This window comes from Toxotes jaculatrix, chromosome 18 (assembly GCF_017976425.1).
Source record: "Toxotes jaculatrix isolate fToxJac2 chromosome 18, fToxJac2.pri, whole genome shotgun sequence".
Classification (NCBI taxonomy): domain Eukaryota; kingdom Metazoa; phylum Chordata; class Actinopteri; family Toxotidae; genus Toxotes; species Toxotes jaculatrix.
In genome coordinates this window covers 18,744,278-18,760,653 of record NC_054411.1, presented here as the reverse complement: position 1 = coordinate 18,760,653, position 16,376 = coordinate 18,744,278, and the positions used below count along the sequence as shown (strand labels likewise).

At 42.1% G+C, this 16,376-nt stretch overlaps 2 protein-coding genes and 1 long non-coding RNA gene across 4 annotated transcripts; 1 reads left to right on the top strand and 2 right to left on the bottom strand.

Annotated features, from left to right (window-relative positions):
- Window positions 1-838: 838 nt before the first annotated feature.
- Window positions 839-2,941, bottom strand: LOC121198472 (ferritin, middle subunit). The gene is made up of 4 exons (XM_041062650.1): window positions 2,622-2,941; window positions 1,984-2,130; window positions 1,418-1,543; window positions 839-1,300 (listed from the first exon to the last, which is right to left on the bottom strand). Exons 1-4 carry the CDS (start codon window positions 2,721-2,723, stop codon window positions 1,145-1,147), a joined length of 531 nt encoding a protein of 176 aa, XP_040918584.1. The 5' UTR covers window positions 2,724-2,941; the 3' UTR covers window positions 839-1,144.
- A 3,891-nt stretch (window positions 2,942-6,832) lies between these two features.
- aldh16a1 (aldehyde dehydrogenase 16 family, member A1) lies at window positions 6,833-16,375 on the bottom strand. 2 transcript variants are annotated; one of them, XM_041061614.1, is made up of 17 exons: window positions 16,317-16,375; window positions 14,074-14,173; window positions 13,810-13,936; window positions 13,521-13,678; window positions 13,341-13,418; window positions 13,067-13,254; window positions 12,790-12,948; window positions 12,550-12,708; window positions 12,246-12,402; window positions 11,973-12,048; window positions 11,634-11,739; window positions 11,310-11,443; window positions 10,945-11,115; window positions 9,278-9,482; window positions 9,011-9,196; window positions 8,445-8,570; window positions 6,833-8,303 (listed from the first exon to the last, which is right to left on the bottom strand). In XM_041061614.1, exons 3-17 carry the CDS (start codon window positions 13,842-13,844, stop codon window positions 8,124-8,126), a joined length of 2,118 nt encoding a protein of 705 aa, XP_040917548.1. In that variant the 5' UTR covers window positions 13,845-13,936; window positions 14,074-14,173; window positions 16,317-16,375; the 3' UTR covers window positions 6,833-8,123. The 2 variants fall into 2 exon arrangements, with proteins under 2 accessions (XP_040917548.1, XP_040917547.1); XM_041061613.1 differs by lacking the exon at window positions 16,317-16,375 and adding an exon at window positions 15,573-15,872.
- Window positions 12,899-13,452, top strand: LOC121197874. Its single transcript, XR_005896295.1, has 2 exons — window positions 12,899-12,972; window positions 13,086-13,452. It is a non-coding gene; the product is annotated as an uncharacterized LOC121197874 (long non-coding RNA).
- Window position 16,376: the final 1 nt, after the last annotated feature.

The following is a 16,376-nucleotide window of genomic DNA, read 5'->3' as shown; positions in this document are numbered from 1 at the left end:
TTCTAACACAAACACACTCTCACCAGTGTAATATTCAGCCGCAGGAACGAAAAGTTCTAAAGTTAGAGACTAGTTGGTGAAAACAGTGAAGCATTTAGCCACTACAGAGCCAGGCAATTTTCTAAGGGGTTGGTTGAGACCAAAAAAGCTAAAGCTAAAAGAGAAAGAATGCTGGACTTAGATTTCCCCCATGTGAACTGAAATGCAGCTTCAAATGAATGATAATGTTGTGTGTGCTGAATTTGTAAATATATTGCAGGTAAAATAATTTTGTGTAAAATTTGATGTTTACATGGATCAGCTGGAGCTGCACACACAGCAGCTCCAGCATTCTTATGATGTTAGCATATAACACCATAATCTGACACAGGTGAACATATTCTAGCCAGCTACACAGACTTATGTGATTGGCTGCAACCTATTCAAGCTCAGGTAAAAGAAGGACTGTCACCTGTCCTCTCCTGGTTTCCCATAGAACATGAGCTTGGACAAAAATAATGAGTTGCTGCCACCTGGTGGACAAAGGAGAAAAAAAGACCAAGTTTTGGTGACTACATGGCACAGCTTGTTGACTCTCAGTTAGGTTAGTCAGTGTCAGCATTTTAGGGGGCAAACTATTAAGGTAGTCACTCAGATATAGATATTTCAGCTGGGAGACTAAATATGACTTTACATTTACATTCTATTCAACACTTATGAGTAACTCGACAACTTTAAATTTAAAGACATCTCCATTTCGTAAGCTATAGCTATCTGGTTGTAGTCATGACTCTGTAAACATACCTACATCTGTTAGATAAAGATAGATGGTCATAATTGATGCAGACTGACGCCAAAATCCAGCTCAAAATGTTTATTTAGATTAACAGATGAAAGACATTCAGTCACAATCTTTGTTAAAAATGTCACAAGAAGAGGCTTATAGGTAATGACGGCAAAGCCATAACCTAACAACATTCATCTTTCAATATGACATTTAAAAGCAGATAGACCACCACGTCGTGCGAGCACTTGTCAACCTTATAGGTTAAAACAGATTAGATACTGATCATGCTTGGTGAGTGAACAGCTAGAGCAGAAGGGTGCGTTTGGTTAAAGCCTGTGTTAAGATTTTCAATCCAGGCTCAATCCTGAGCTGTTGCATTTAGCTCTTGCCCCCCAGGGAGTGCTTGTCAAACAGGTACTCTGCCATCCTGTTGGTTTGGGCATCCATACGGGTGAGGTTGCTGATGTAGTCACCCAGCTTCTTGATGGCCTCCACCTGCTCGTTCAGGTAGTGGGTCTCCAGGAAGTCACACAGCTGAGGACCAGACAAGAGAAGAATAAGTGGTTTGGTAAAGCAGAAGGATAACCAGTTTTACTTCTCATGAATCTCACACTGCTTTGTCTCCTCTCAACATTAACAGACTCAACTTACATGAGGGTCTCCATGCTGTGAGGCCAGCTTGTGAAGGTCCAGCAGAGCCTGGTTGACAGACTTCTCCAGCTGCAGAGCGCACTGCATGGCCTCCAGCCCGGTGCCCCACTCATCACGTTCTGGTTTCTACAGAAGAAAAAAACAATTTAATCACAGGAGACTGAAGTCCAAATATGGTAAGCCTTGTGTACACATTGCACAATGATCTGAGTCAACAGTCTCTACACCACTGTCCATCAACCTCTGTCTCATAACAACCTCAGAGTATTACCTCTGCTATTTGATAATGAATACTGAGAAAATCTTGTCTGTGAAATAGGCAAGCATGAGGTGTAATAACAGTAAAACTAGTAGGCTGCCACAAGACTGAAGCTAAGAGTTATTATATTATAGATTAAAAACACATTAGGGCCAATTCGACTCAATTATAAAATGTAGTTCTAACGTCTTTGAGGACACTTAAAGATGGTGTCACAACACTGCGTGTTATTCCCAGTTTATCTGTACCAGACTCTGGGTGTGGTTAGGCATGTCATAACAGGCCCAGTTTTCCGGTCTGTACTGACCTTGATGTCCTGGAGGAAGATGCGTCCTCCTCTCTTGTTCTGGAAGGACAGCAGCTTATCGGCATGCTCCCTCTCTTCGTCGCTGTTCTCCTTGAAGAAGTGGGAGAAGCCTGGAAGGGCCACATCGTCACGGGAGAAGTAAAAGGCCTGTTAGGGGACAGGAAGGGAGGAAGACGAGAACTGTTATTAGACATCACCCATCATTATTTGGCGAAAAAAACACTGTGACAAACAGTAGTTATGCAGCCAGGCAGTGGTCATACACATGAGTCATGACTTCGCATAGTCTCCAGCTGGTTTAGACACAGACAGGCTACAAGCCACCTAAGCATGACGCAGCATTTTTATTTTTTATTTTTTTTGAGCTGGGTGGGACCAAAAGAAACAAAGTAAACAGAACAGACGCTCCTTATCTGACCACCTGCCCATCAGTGATAAACAACCAAGAAGAAAATAGCTCCAACTGAAATGCTGCTCCAGCGCATTAACTAACAAACAGTAAATACACGCAGTTAATTGTGTCTTAATCCTTTTGTGTTTTAAGTTGAAGTCAGACAGTAAGTTGCCGTGGCTAGAGGACAAAATACAGTCAAAGCATATACAATATGCACTACACAGAATATTTAAAGTGCTCTCACCATAGAAGTGTAGGTGTAAGAGGCAAACAGCTCCATGTTGACCATCCGGTTGATGGCGGCCTCGCACTCGCGGTGGTAGTTCTGACGCACTTGGGACTCCATTTTGGCCGGCGTTTCTTGTGCTTTTTCTTAACAAAACGGTACAAAAATAGAGCTCTACGTCGACTTCTTCTGTAGTGTTCAAGTATTAAAGGTTGTTAGTTTTCGCAAGGCAGTGCAGATGATGGAAAAAAAGCGGGATGAATGAAGAAGTTCCGTTCAAACACTGTTGAAGCAAGAACTCCTCAAGGCTATCTTCCCTGGGTATGAAATGGAAGCTGCGTTGCTCCTTGCATTTATACTCCAAAGCAGACCTCGTGACAGATGAAGCGTCACTCTGCACACTTCCACCAATCGCTGAGCTCAGGTGGTGCACGAGTCGTGCGAAAGGGGATGAGGTTGCATTTTGTCTCCGCGTTCATACAAATGTAAGTGTAATGTTTGATTAATTTGTCCTGACCTGCTGACAGCCAGTCACCTGCAATGACGAAGCACTTTTGCAGTTCCGAGAAATAAGAAGCTGCGTTGAATTAGAACTGTAATTCAGTGTAGATTCAGTTGTGTACATTATTCGTGTAAAGCATTTACATATCGCCATGGTTATTTTCCTTTTCATTTTATTTACGCGCACACAAACAGCATGGAAACAGAAAACTACAAAAACATTATTACATAACACAAAAACAAACGAAAACACCACAGTACTCGCAAATACAAACAAGACAAAACCTTCCCCCCGCTTCGACAGGCTACAATAAAGTAGAAACTAAACAAAATATAAAGCAAACATTTGCACAACGGCAAGTGCTTGCAATTGCAAATGAAAATATTATAGAGCTGCTAACACTGTGGCAAAACTATTAATGACTAACAGTTTGTAACTGTGAGTAGATATACTATACTATTTAACCTACATTAGTTTTGTTAGAACTTTTCTATAACTCAACCTGTACTGGTTTGTTGTCTAATAGTCCATCAAACATTAAAGCAATCTCTGGAACTAGGTTAGATTAATTATTGTTTGATTTTGGGCCTGTTCAGCCACATATGGCCAGAATAAACGCAACATGTTTTACCTCCTAAACACAGTACATGATATCTAAAAACTGCTGATAACGTGTTTTCAGCCAGGGTAGTTTTTATTGCATTACTCAATACCACAGGACTGTTGCAAGACACTGCTAAGGCTGTAAAGCCTGAAAGCTCCTGTCACTGCTGAAACAACACGAGGACCAAGAAATTATTAAAGCTACATTTTATTTGTGTATAAAGTGGCATTTTAAAAAAGAAATTAAACTAAATAGATACTTTGGATAAAGAGATTCACTGTGTGATCAAATACATGGTGGAGAGACACATGAAGAACGTGTGAGCCTTGCAAATATAACAGTATATGTGTCAGCCCCCTGGTGTGTACCACCCCCTGTCCAAATGCATGCTGGGATAGACTCCAGCTCTAACAATGAATAGCATGAAGAGTTAGAACATGGATAGTCTTGGTGATAGCTAATACTCACGGTATGTTTGTTTAATGAGAGTGCGGTTAGGGTATCTACAGGGACTGATTCAGATTATAAAGTTACCTATAGATTGCACTAAGTTTCCAATCACACTAATATTTTACAACCTTAAACACTCCTCTGTAGTAAACCAAGCTGGTCCTAACAGGAAGTAAAAACACACTCTGATAGTTGAGTTGAGGTTTGTCCTCATGTAAAACTATATGCTGTTTATGCTTCTGCTATGGCCTGTCTTAACTTTAAATTTGAAGTAAACAGAATAAGATACCATCACTTATCTTTGACTAGAATAAACTGACACAGCACTGTGAGCATGAAATTTTCCACTTATATCTAGCTGTTCTTTGTTTCGAGTGTCTAACCCGTGTGGATTTTAAGGGCCTGTCAGTCGTTGCTTTGTTCAGCAGCTGTATTTTACATTAAGATTGCAAGAGAGGAGTGAGAGCTCAGAACCAAATGCCTTGTGTTCCACTCTCAAACTTTATTGGAACCCAAACCCCTTTTAGATCATACTGTCTGTATCTGTCCAGCTAACGTGACGGCTAATGTGGGGATAGATACAGATACTGATTTCTTGGTTATCAGCTGCAATAAGCTTGCACAGGTTAACTGTTTCTTTTTAAAAGAGGTGCTCTGGTCTTAGACTAGTCGCTGCCTATATCCAGTCTAAAGAGACTAAATGTCAACCTTTAGGTTTAACATGTCATTACTTACATAACACACGTCATGCAGCCCAGCAATGTCTGTCCCTAAAGTAATCATTGAAACTGGGTTTCTCTGCTGGTGAAAATTCTTAGTGGTGCGTAACTTGCAGTCATTTACTAAATTAACATTCACTTGTCTCATTATTAGTAGTTAGCAGGAGGTTAGATAACATCACTGCTACATGCCAGCAGTCTGTGTATATATTTTTTTAAATGATCACGTAACGCATTCCTCACTTTTATAACAAAGTGGAAGTAGTTTTTCACAGGAATGATCAGCTGTGATCTTAATGAAATGTGGTACGACAAGTGTGGCTGCATTTTATCCAAAGAGCCAACCCTTTAATTCGAAAAACTGCATGTGCTACATGTACTCTGATTGAATTTTTGATGTATTTACTGGAACTTAACCACTCTGTTGTCATCCCCTCTTGTCTTCCACCTGTTCTCTGAAGGCTTTCCTCTGGAAACGCACACGTGGTTTGTCAGCTTTAGAAGCTCAGCTCTTTCCTGGTAGACCGTTTTCTCTGAAGTTACATCACCCTTAGATAAAAGCTTTCAACCTGCATGGAAAATTGTTAATGTCAGTAAAAAGAAAATGTTTTTACACAATAGACCAGATCCAGGTATTAACAGATAACTATGGCTGCTCTGTGAAACAGTGTAGACAACACAGACAAATGTAAGAAAGGAGAGGCTAAAAACAGGAAGTCATGTAGGGGTGAATGGCTCCAGATTCACTTCAGTACTCATACAGTTAAATAAAAGTGCATTGTAACTTCTTGTTTTTTTAATGCATATTTCATAGGCTCACTTTATATCACACATTTTCAAAGGAGTGGCTCAGCAGTTTAAACAGCACCTTCGCCTCTGCCTTTCTTATTTTGTGCTGAGTCATGTAACATGAGTAGTCGGTCCTCTACATAAGTAGCATCGGGTTCAGCTGTGGATTGTGCTGTGTCATAGTTGTGACTCAGGATTTCAGTTTCAAGGCCGTTCTTCCTGTTACTTTGTTCTCTTGTGGTCCTGGGTGGCAGAGATCGCATCTGGTCTTGTGACCAAAGAACCATCTGACTGGAAGTTTACCTCACTGTTCTGCTGGATGGAACCAGTTTGGGAGAAGAGAAAGAGGAACTGGAAAGTGAAAAAAAAGGAATCAGTGACTGTGCATGAGACATGGACATAGATGTTTTACTGTAGTGGTAGTGTAGGACACCAAGGCTCTTGGTGTCCTGTCCTTTGCTCTTTTACTTTGTATTTGACTTTTCATTCATCTTTCTGAACAAATCTTACTACGCTGTGTTGTGCCAGCAACACTTGCTTCCTTGTTGTTCCCAGATGAATCACTGAGTTAATCACAGTTAACTTGTTAAAGCAGGACATGCACAGGTGAAATAAATAACTTTAATAGCGTCTCCATTCTAGCAATGCTTGCAGTGCTGCAGCACTTCGTGATTACTGCTGTAATCATGAAGTGCTGTGTTTGCCAAGTCAAAATGTCTGCTGTCATACTGGGCAGCTCCGAGGGACGAATGTCTCTAATGTGAGGCAAAGAGTTTCTGTGCAATTTCTCTGGATCATTCAGAGTGGTAAACTGTAAGCCACCTTCACTTTGTTATATTTTTTCCTTTTGTAGGTTATTACAGTTTGTCCTCAGGGGAAGATGAGCGTCTGTGGTAAACTTAAAGGCAATCCATCCAATAACTGTTGAGACATTTCACTCTAAAAAACTCAAATGAAAACTTGGAGGAAAGTCATTAGGATACATCACAACATCTGGAGGCCGTAAATGTCTCTACAAATTTGTATGGCAAGCCTTTGAACAGTAGTTGGGGTATTTCAGTCTGGACCAGAATGGTGGACAAAACAACAGGCCTAGTACCAACGGCTCGGCTAAAATCATGACAAGAGAATGTGTAAATTCATTAAATTATCTTTTAATTATGGCTTTTAGACAGTGAGACCTACTGTATCATTCGTACAGGTTTGAAAAACTTTTTTTTTTTTAATATTGTGGACTTGGACATGGTAACAAACTGGATTTCAAAGGGAATGTTTGCACCACAGAATAACAAGTGTACTTCCATGGCTAAAAGTAGCATTATTGTACAGTAATAAAGATATTTAGAACATTACATTAGCAAATTTTGGATTGAGTTCACATTTGCTCAGTCACCGACAGAACTGTAAGGCAGATGAGGTTTCAAGTTGCAGACTGTGTAAAGGGAAAACACATGCTGAGCTTTGGCTTCTTGTAATAAACCAAGCAGAAACGTAATGACTGAGAGAAAAGACAGAGATCAAAAGATAGAGGTAGAAAGACATCAGGTCATCAGGTAAGACAAACCAACATTGAATTGGTCTGACTCGCTAGTATTAAATCTGTAGCCATTGTTATCCTTCACTGTCATTTGTACTTGCAGAAACACAAAAAATTGCAATACCATTACATTTAACTATTTATTGTAACTTGCATTGCAAACAGTGGAGCTAATGCAGACACACATTTCTGCTGCTGCTTCTTTAAACAGAACATTTGTTGGTTGTTCTGTGTTTATACAGCCTTGCTAGTTTGACGAGGTGAAAAGAATAAACAGGCTGTCCTTACCACAGTGAAGGAATGTGTAATGAGCACACCCCTTGTACATGTTTACCTTTGTAGTAACAGTGACAAACTTGCAACATAAAAAATATAATCTTCAGCAATGCTACTAACGTGACCTTCATCAAAATATGTTTACATTTTTAGTAGTCCTTTCAAACCTCCTGTCTGTTGTAAGTGCTTTGTTATTATTATTTCTTATTTCTGCGGTTCAACCCAGACTGAGCCTCTGTGGCGTACTCCTGCCATAACCCCCAAATTAAATCTGTTCATATATTTAATCTCCTTCAAATTCACTCACTCATAACCTGAAATCTGAAATCAAGGATCTATTGTTTCAAAAATGACTAAGAATCTCCATATTTCTATAGCAGATCTGCCACAGAAAGCCTGATAAGTGTAGTGACAGTAACTAAAGGGGGCAGGGCTCAGCAAACAGTCAGGTACTGGGAGCATTTGTTGTCTGTTCACTTCTAATTTCATAGGCATGTTATGGTTTTCATGGTCAGTTAGTATTTGAACCTTCCTTTACAGTTTACATATTACAGGTCACAGTTGTTCTCAACAGACTGGTGTTAAAACAGTGGACATCTGTAACTCTTCTTTTATCTTGTCACTTCTCCTTCCCTCTGTCCTCTTATGCAGTGGGAATCCACACACTCTTCCACTGGACGGCGTTTCTCCACATTTCTTCCAGAAGAGCGGGATCAGGCTGAGTCCAGTCCTTCCCACCATCTGTCTCCTCCTCATCCTTTTGGCAGAAAAGGCGCAGGGTCTTCAGAGGGCTGGTGCAGGTGTACTGGAGGTACTGACAGCCCTACAGCAGGAAATCAGAGAGCAGGAGACAAAAGGATGACGTGTGGTAAGGTGTCCTCTGTATTGTTCCTTTGAGAGTTCTTAATGCACTTCCTCACAAAATTGGAAGACTGGTGTGTGTGTGGGGGTGTTCTGCCCTCACCTCAGCGCTGCCCCAGTACCAGATGGCCTTGATAACACTGTGATTAGCCAGAGCCACTGTCAGTTGGTCCCTGCTTCCTGAGATGACATTCACCAAACCTGCAGGCAGGTCTGATGACTGGAGCACCTGAGACGGAGGAGGAGGAAAATGGGTTATAAATCAGTGTTTACAGATACATTAACAGTCATACATGGGTGTTTTCAGTGGCAAATACTAATGCTACATCTGATGCAGCTTACATACTTACAGAGTCTGTTTTTAAGACAAAGCTTAGGAAGCACCTTACTCAGTGTTGGACTTTCTCAGCTGGCTGCTAGCGGGGTTTAGAATTGAACATAAATGTTCAGTTATTCACTTGACTCTACAGGGTGAAGCCTCCAGAGTACATTTCTGAATTCTCGTGCCCTAAACTTCTGTAGTCAGTTCTAGTTTGTGGCTCTTGTGTTCGTTACTATGCTGCGTGATATTTTGTGATAATGTTACTTTGCATGATGTGTTTGGAAAAAACACAGATGCCTTCCTGAACCAACTTGCTTGCATATCACACTGAATATCTTAACACTTGCCTGAATGAATGCCAAGACTGGCAGTGGATATTTCTGACTGGGGACCATGATGACGGCGTTGCCGGTGGCGATGGCTGCACCAAGAAGTGTTACCATGGAGAGGAGGGGATTGTTGTCTGGGAGCATGAGCCCCAGGACTCCCAGGGCTTCAGGGAGGGAGAGAGCAGAGCCAGACTGTGGCATGGGCTGGATGAGAGGGAAACATTTAGTCAAGGTAACAGTAACAGTAAGTCTTGAAATGATTTTGTAAAAAACAAAAAGCCTCACCAGAGCTCCCCCCTGGACTTTGTCACAGTAAGCTGCCCAATCACTGAGCCTTGAAATGCTGAGGTCCACCTCATTCTCAGCCTTGTCCATTGACACGCCTGTCTGGACGTTGATTGACATAGCTATGTCCCGCCTCTTTGCCTCCAGGCCCTTGGCCAGAGAGTAGAGAGACTGAGCGCGTGCAGATGGACTTTTTCTCATCCAACTGGAGGAGGGGAGGGATGTTGAAAGAAATATTATGAACTGTGTTGCTTGTCTGGTTACATTTCATGGAAATGTATGAAAGTCCTGCAGGGAAACCATACTGAGCATAAACTGTAATGGTTTAGATTTCAGTGCATCAAACTCTGCTGTTGTATTTTATGTGTTGTTTATATATTGTATGTATGACACAGAAAATTTGTCTTTTTTTTTTATTAGCTTCCAAAGTCCAGTTGGACTTGGACTTTAGATAAACACACACAGCCCACTGGGTTATGAAATATCTTCCTACACGTGTCCTGATGAAAGTCTGAAAGCCTGAATAAATCTTTATGGAGGCCACATTTCAACTCTAAATACATTTTTGGCAAACACCAACAGGTTTAAAGCTCTGTTTAGAATTAAAGGTAGTTACACTTTAACTAGGACCAGGGGACAGACAAGTGTTTCAGCCAGGGCCGTATTGCACAATTGCACAACACATGACACATAAATAGCCTCTAACTGGAAAACATCAAACAGGATTAAACTGTGTGACTAAAGCAGAATTTTAGGTTATCGTATTATCTTTTTGTTAATGGTCACTGACATGTTGGGACTTTATTCAAAGAACTGTATATGTCGTTTGCTCTGTAGTGAAGCAACTGATGAGCCTTTGGTAGGAAACAGAAGCTGTAAGAAAAACCTGAAAACACAGTCAAAGTCAAAAATGTTCTAAGGTTAAAGTTCAGCAGAGACAGAAATTTCGCCTGTGATCAAAATATCCTCAAAATATAATGTGATACAAAATGTTTGTGTGTATTGTTTCCACTAAGAAGGCTTTAGTTTGTTAACGCTGAGATGAGGGGAAACTCTGGGTCGGTTACTGTGGTGACTGAAACTAGACCGAGCTGTCTGACACACGGTGTCATTTCCTCATTGTTCGAGAGATTTACGTGACTACAGTTACTTTACAATGACTGTACAAATTTACAACACACTGAAATATAGTCACTGAATGCTGTTGAGCCAGTGTTAATATGTACAAACCTAAATCCAAAACCAATTTAATTGTAATTTAGGTTCTTTCTCTGTTTCAATTGTGTGCATTGACTATATATAAAATACTTTTAAATCCACTGGATTGAATTGGAGGCTCTGTCCTTTATTGACCTGTTGTCATGGAGAATCATAGCTGCTGTTGTTGGCTTTTTTCCCAATCACCATGCACAAACCTAAAACACTCTGATCGGCTGCTCTGGAAATGAAAGCTCTGAGTTCAGGGTTAGGTTAAAAGTTTGCTAAGTGTCCTCTCTGGAACAGGACACAGCTCTTGTCCACATTGGACATATTTATAAACGTCCTCTGGGTTTGTGAGTTTGCAAGCACAATATGTATTTGTTGTTTTTAGCTGGACTTTGATATCCCACACTTGCTAAAGTGTGTGTGTGTGTGTGTACGAGTTCTTTGTGTGCTAGAGCTCTCACCCAGGCTGGACTTTGATAGCTGCCTCCACAGCGTTACGGATGTCTTTCCGGCCTCCATCTGGACAGTAGGCTAACACGCTGCCACCTCCTGCTGGCTGCACAGCCACACTGCAGCCAGACTCAGATTTACACACCTTACCTCCGACAAACTGCAGGTAGGACTTGGGAGCACTGACGGGAGAGGGGAGAGGAAGGGAGTGTCGGTGCATGTAGACACATGTGCACCCAACAAATTAGTTGAGCGCAACTGACAAAAGCAGAGAATATCATCTCCTTAACTCTACCTGCATTTAATTATGGTGACTGTTGATGACTATGGTACCATATGAACATGCCTTTAAGGAAAGAGAACATTACAAACCCACCTGGCAGGATCTGAATCATCAGGAATGATTGTAGGAGATGCTGCTGTTCCAAACTTTGTGTAGTCCAAAGACACTGGGGAGGAACGAGGAAGAGGAGGAGAAGAACGGGATGGACGAAGAAACTGGTACAGACCCTGGAAGAAAGCAGAGAGGAAGTCAACATACAGCACAAGACTCTCCTGGTTAGTGAGATTCTCCTGTTACATTTTATCCCTGCAGTAGCTGGAGTCTATGGAGCAGACATGTCAAAGGTATAACTGAGTAGACCACATAAATAATATTATTTAAGTAAAGATTTGTATTTGAGAAACTACTGAAACACACCTCCTGTCCTCCGTCAGTGCAGGTGCCGCTGTCTTTGTGACCAGAGACAGGCAGACAAGGGTCAGACACAGAGTGGGAATTCACCCACACCGATCCCACTGACAGACTGGGGAGAGAGGAAGAGGAACAAAACATCAGTGGGAAGAATAAGAACCTTGATAAAGAAGTCAGAAAAGAGACAGAAAGATTTACCAAAATAAAGGTTTACAGGTGAAGAAGAACAAAGTGAATAGAAGAAGACAGACGAATCAATGAAGCAATGAAAGATACAAGAATATTAATTAAGATGTGATTGAAAAACAAAGAGATGAAGACTTGTGGGTATGGGAATGTGTGTACCTCTTTGCTGTCTCCAGAGCCAGAGTGAGGTCTTCAGTCCAGATGGAGGCTGCCAAGCCATGAGGACTGTGGTTCCCTGTGTGGAACAAAGACCATTACTGTGGTTCAAGCAGAAATTCACGGTTAAACAACACAAGGTGTAACATTCCTCTGAAATTTATTTTACTGAACAGAGAAACTGCAATTTTGTTAACCACAAAAATTGCAGAGAAAATACAGTCACTGCTCCAACTATGCTAACACCTGCATGTGTATCCACAGAGGCCTCCTTACCCAGTGTCACTGCTTCTGTGTTGCTTCTGAAGGTCATGAGAGGCAGCAGCGGTCCAGGAGAAGGGCTGACCACAAATGGAGAGGAGGGGGCGGCCCCACAGAGCACCGTGGGAGGGTACAGGGCACCTGAAGGAGGGGCAGCGCAGGACTGAACCAGCTGAGGAGAGAGAGTAAAATAATTCACCCTGTACAGAATAACATCAGCAGAGCAATCGAGAGGACTGTGTGGCTGAGTAGGTCTGAAAATACTGAGAGCTAAACACAGGGAGTACCAGCAAGTCTATGCACAGTTTTTCTGACTGACCGTGGCCCCCTGCTGCTGAGCTTCCTGTACTGCAGCGTCCACCAGGGCCCTGTCTGCGTCACTGGACAGGCCAACACATTTCATCCCCGCCATACGCAGCCTGAGACGGGCCACAACACTGTCCAACACGCTCTCCTGCACGCACAACACCCAGTGGACCTGAGGAAGGCGAGAGGAAGAGAGGACTGTTAAAGAGCTTGTAGGATGTGCTGGTCTCATGTCACCTTTTAGGTGAATCACCTCTTTCTTCTTTTTGAAGGCTGTCTCTATCACACCGTCCACAGCGCTGTCAATGTCAGCTGATTCAAAAATGATGAAGGGACAAGTGGCACCGACGCAGGGGGAGACAGAAACGGGAACGCCCATCCCTGCTGTGGCCTTACACAGCATTGCTCCATCCTGTAAGAGAAGAACAACTCTGAGGTATTTACCACTCTGTAAACATCACAACACACAATGTAGGTACATTCTCAACGCTCCTGTTAGAAATGTACCACCAAGTTTCTCTCACACACACCTGCTTGTTGCCGCTGTAGGTGACGTGGCTGATGCCCGGGTTCTGGGCCACTTTGGCACCCAGCGACACGTCACTTCCTGTTAGAACATTAAGAGCCCCAGCAGGAAGTCCTGCACTCATAAAAAGCTGAGCCAACAGGAGCAATGGAGGGGCAGTGCTCAGGCCAGGGACAACGATGACAGAGTTGCCTAGGAGGAGGCAGGATCCAATATTTTATCCTTAATTTACAAGGGAACTTTTTCAGTGTCTGTCTCATTAATACAGTGTTTCTTACCTATGGCCAGTGCTGGCAGGACTTTGAACATAAGGGAATAGAGGGAGCAGTCATCAGAGACGACTACTGCCACCACACCTGGAAAAGAAGGAAAAGCAAACAAAATTAGATTTAAAAAAAAATTAAAATACAAATTCTAAACCTAAATGCTTCTGTGTAAACACACCAACATACGCTTACCCAGTGGTGTCCAGTTGGCGATGAGAGTGTCTCTGAGCTGAGCCCAGCTGTTGTAGTACTGCAGCAGTCTGACCAGGGTGGAGGGCGAGCAGGAGGCCTCACACAGCTCGCACAGCTCCGACACACACTTACTGTGCTGCCCGAGAATGCCCACCAACCTGTTAGAGAGGGACAGGCAAAACGCAAGCAAACACGCACACGCACACTGTGAGAAACTGACAAACTGGTGGTAACCTGGCTAAAATATATCTCCACAGTAAAACAATCAGTGATGATGAGTGTACCCTACCTGAGCAGCACTTTAGCCCTGTTGTAGCAGGTCATCCCACTCCAGGCCTTGTAGCCAGTAACAGCTGAGGAGACACACTGGGAAACATCGTCATCAACAGCACACACAGTGCTGCACACAGTACCACCTGGAGAGCAGAGCAGTGAAAAGGGATGCGTGTGGTCAGTTTCCTCATTATTTGCCATGTAAGATGATTAAGTTCTGACCTCTAACAAGTTAAATCACCTGACTTTCCATGCACTGCAAATTCAGACTGTTAATTACCTTTAGCATTAACCAGCGAGCGAGTCTGTCTGTCTGCTGGACAGACAAACTTTCCATCGATGAACAGACCCAGAGAACGAGAATGATGATCCAGCCAGGCCTGATGGACAAGAAATTAACAGACAATGTTAAAACTGCATGGAAAGCCTAAAATACAGAAACCTAAACCCCCTCTAGCCTTTCCCATTATTATCAAAATATGTCTTGGATGATCTGATGACAAGATATTTACAAAATGTGAATGAGGTGAATGGTGTATGAGAAGTAAATTCACATGCTGATGCTCAGGTTTGAACTGTCTGTTTCAGCTGAATCATTCAGCCTATAGGCTCATGTACTGGAGTGAGATACAAAAACCTGTGCTCACATATTATTGGTCAGGAAGACGCCTCCTCTGCTGGACAGTGACTGTTAAAATGCAGGCAGGGCAGACTGAGTGTGTCAACTATTTACAGACAGAAGACCAAAGTGCAGAGCTCTTCCCTTCTCTCTGATCCACCAAGCTCATCATCAGTCAGCAGCAAAGATCAACCTAAAGCTGCTCTGATATGCTCCAAACTAAAAACTCGTGGTTATGTGTTTTTTTTAACCAACAGAGTGTCACTTGTCAAGTTAAATTGAGTTAATTAAAGTGGTACGAAAGCTATTTAGTATATGTGTCCATATATGTTTGTATGTTCTTCCCCATAACACAAAATATGTGGGAGACATATTTCCCCTCTATCTATCTGACACTTAACTGAGTTAAGTGGCTGCAGGGAGAAAGAGTGAGGAATGTAACCTAGTGCCCATGTCTTTCAAGATGAATCTGTTTGTGAATTGGATGTACTCTAATCTAGGAAAAGGTGATGATGGTTGGCACCAAAAACTCAATATATCACAACATAACATTGTACTGCTGTGTTTTCAAGTGGTGAGCCAGTCTGTCATTGAGGCAGAAACAGACAGTGAGGATGAGAAACTGTAGGAAAATCTTGAAGTGGGTTCATAGAAGGCTTATAACTGAATAACTACCAGGACACTGTGTGTTTCAACACATATAATGACTGTACTTGTATATGGGAACATTTTACTAATTCTCAAACAACATGGATCAATAAACATCTACATCACCAGGTAATTACTAAACCAACTGCTACATCAGGAATCCAAGTCTTAATACTGTGATTTGACTGTAGGGGGCAAATGATTACTCACTGATTAATAAAAATCTGTGGGTTAAGTTCTCTTTAGTGGAAACGTGTACAAACATCTGGCCTGGCTTCACCCTTGACATTTCATAACTAACTTATGCACAGTGTAAGTCACATGTTTGTCTTGTGAGTTACAGTCTGCTAACAGTTAATGAACCTCACATGGGTCAAACAGTCTGACAGGTATATAACACTAATGTGCACAAAAACCTGATACTATTTGCCACTAAGTAGCATAATATAATTTTATGCCAACCATAGCCGTTGCATCTAGTCCTCTGTTGAACAATCGTCTTGGAACTTTACCTGTGCAGTGGCAGAGCTAGAGGTTGCTGCTGGTCCGTACTCCATGCTTTGAAAAATATCGTACACTGTCTTCGTGGTGCTACCAGCCATAATAGTAACAAACCAGTGAAGAGACTAATTTCTCCAGTGCTCTGTATTCGTTTCTGGGCGGCGTTCGGGCAAAGAAACCTCGCTTTGAAGCTTGTAAGAAGGTACCTAAAGAGATATTAAAGAGAACTCGCCAGCAGGAAGCCGAGTGGGGTCACACTCCACGTCAAATGCAACGTGCTAGCTTCCCTTCCTATGAAACTCCATAGAGAGCTGCGCTGTACAAGTGAATGTACTGAGCTAGCTTGAACTACGCAGAGCGAGAGGTTTCACTCCTGCTTACTTCCGGTGTTGCTTCTAAGGGTTCATGTATTAGAGCGGAGTTAAGCAAACAACGTCATGTTTAGTTTTGTGAGTCACCGACAGTCATTTTTGCTAATTTTTTTTTCTAATTGGTTAAAACAAGGAATGGGTTTAAGGGTTTTATCTATAACGCCTGTTTGATTAGTTACAGCTGTGAACATCTAACTAGATAATGTTTTGTGTGACCAAACTATTATGACTACTCATTAATTTTAAAACAGAAATTTTAAATTATTTCACACCCAACCACATTCCGCTGGAGCGCGATTTTAAAATTGAATTTGATGTTAATGATCTGAATGTAACGAACCACCACGGCTGTATGTTCCATCCGGAGGCATTTTGTCAACGTACCTGAAAAACGAACGGGCTTGCGCCCTACTCTCAAGGAAGTGCGGACAAATTTGATGCGTT

Bases quoted from the DNA above. Each gene is read 5' to 3' on its own strand.
- LOC121198472 (XM_041062650.1), bottom strand. From the start codon at position 2,723: ATGGAGTCCCAAGTGCGTCAGAACTACCACCGCGAGTGCGAGGCCGCC. The intron at 2,131-2,621 runs GTGAGAGCACTT...GTCCCCTAACAG, and splicing joins CTTACACCTACACTTCTATG to GCCTTTTACTTCTCCCGTGA. The intron at 1,301-1,417 runs GTAAGTTGAGTC...TCTGGTCCTCAG, and splicing joins CACAGCATGGAGACCCTCAT to CTGTGTGACTTCCTGGAGAC.
- aldh16a1 (XM_041061613.1), bottom strand. From the start codon at position 15,662: ATGGCTGGTAGCACCACGAAGACAGTGTACGATATTTTTCAAAGCATG. The intron at 12,709-12,789 runs GTGATTCACCTA...CGCCTTCCTCAG, and splicing joins CCTTCAAAAAGAAGAAAGAG to GTCCACTGGGTGTTGTGCGT. The intron at 9,483-10,944 runs GTGAGAGCTCTA...CCCCTCCTCCAG, and splicing joins GCTATCAAAGTCCAGCCTGG to TTGGATGAGAAAAAGTCCAT.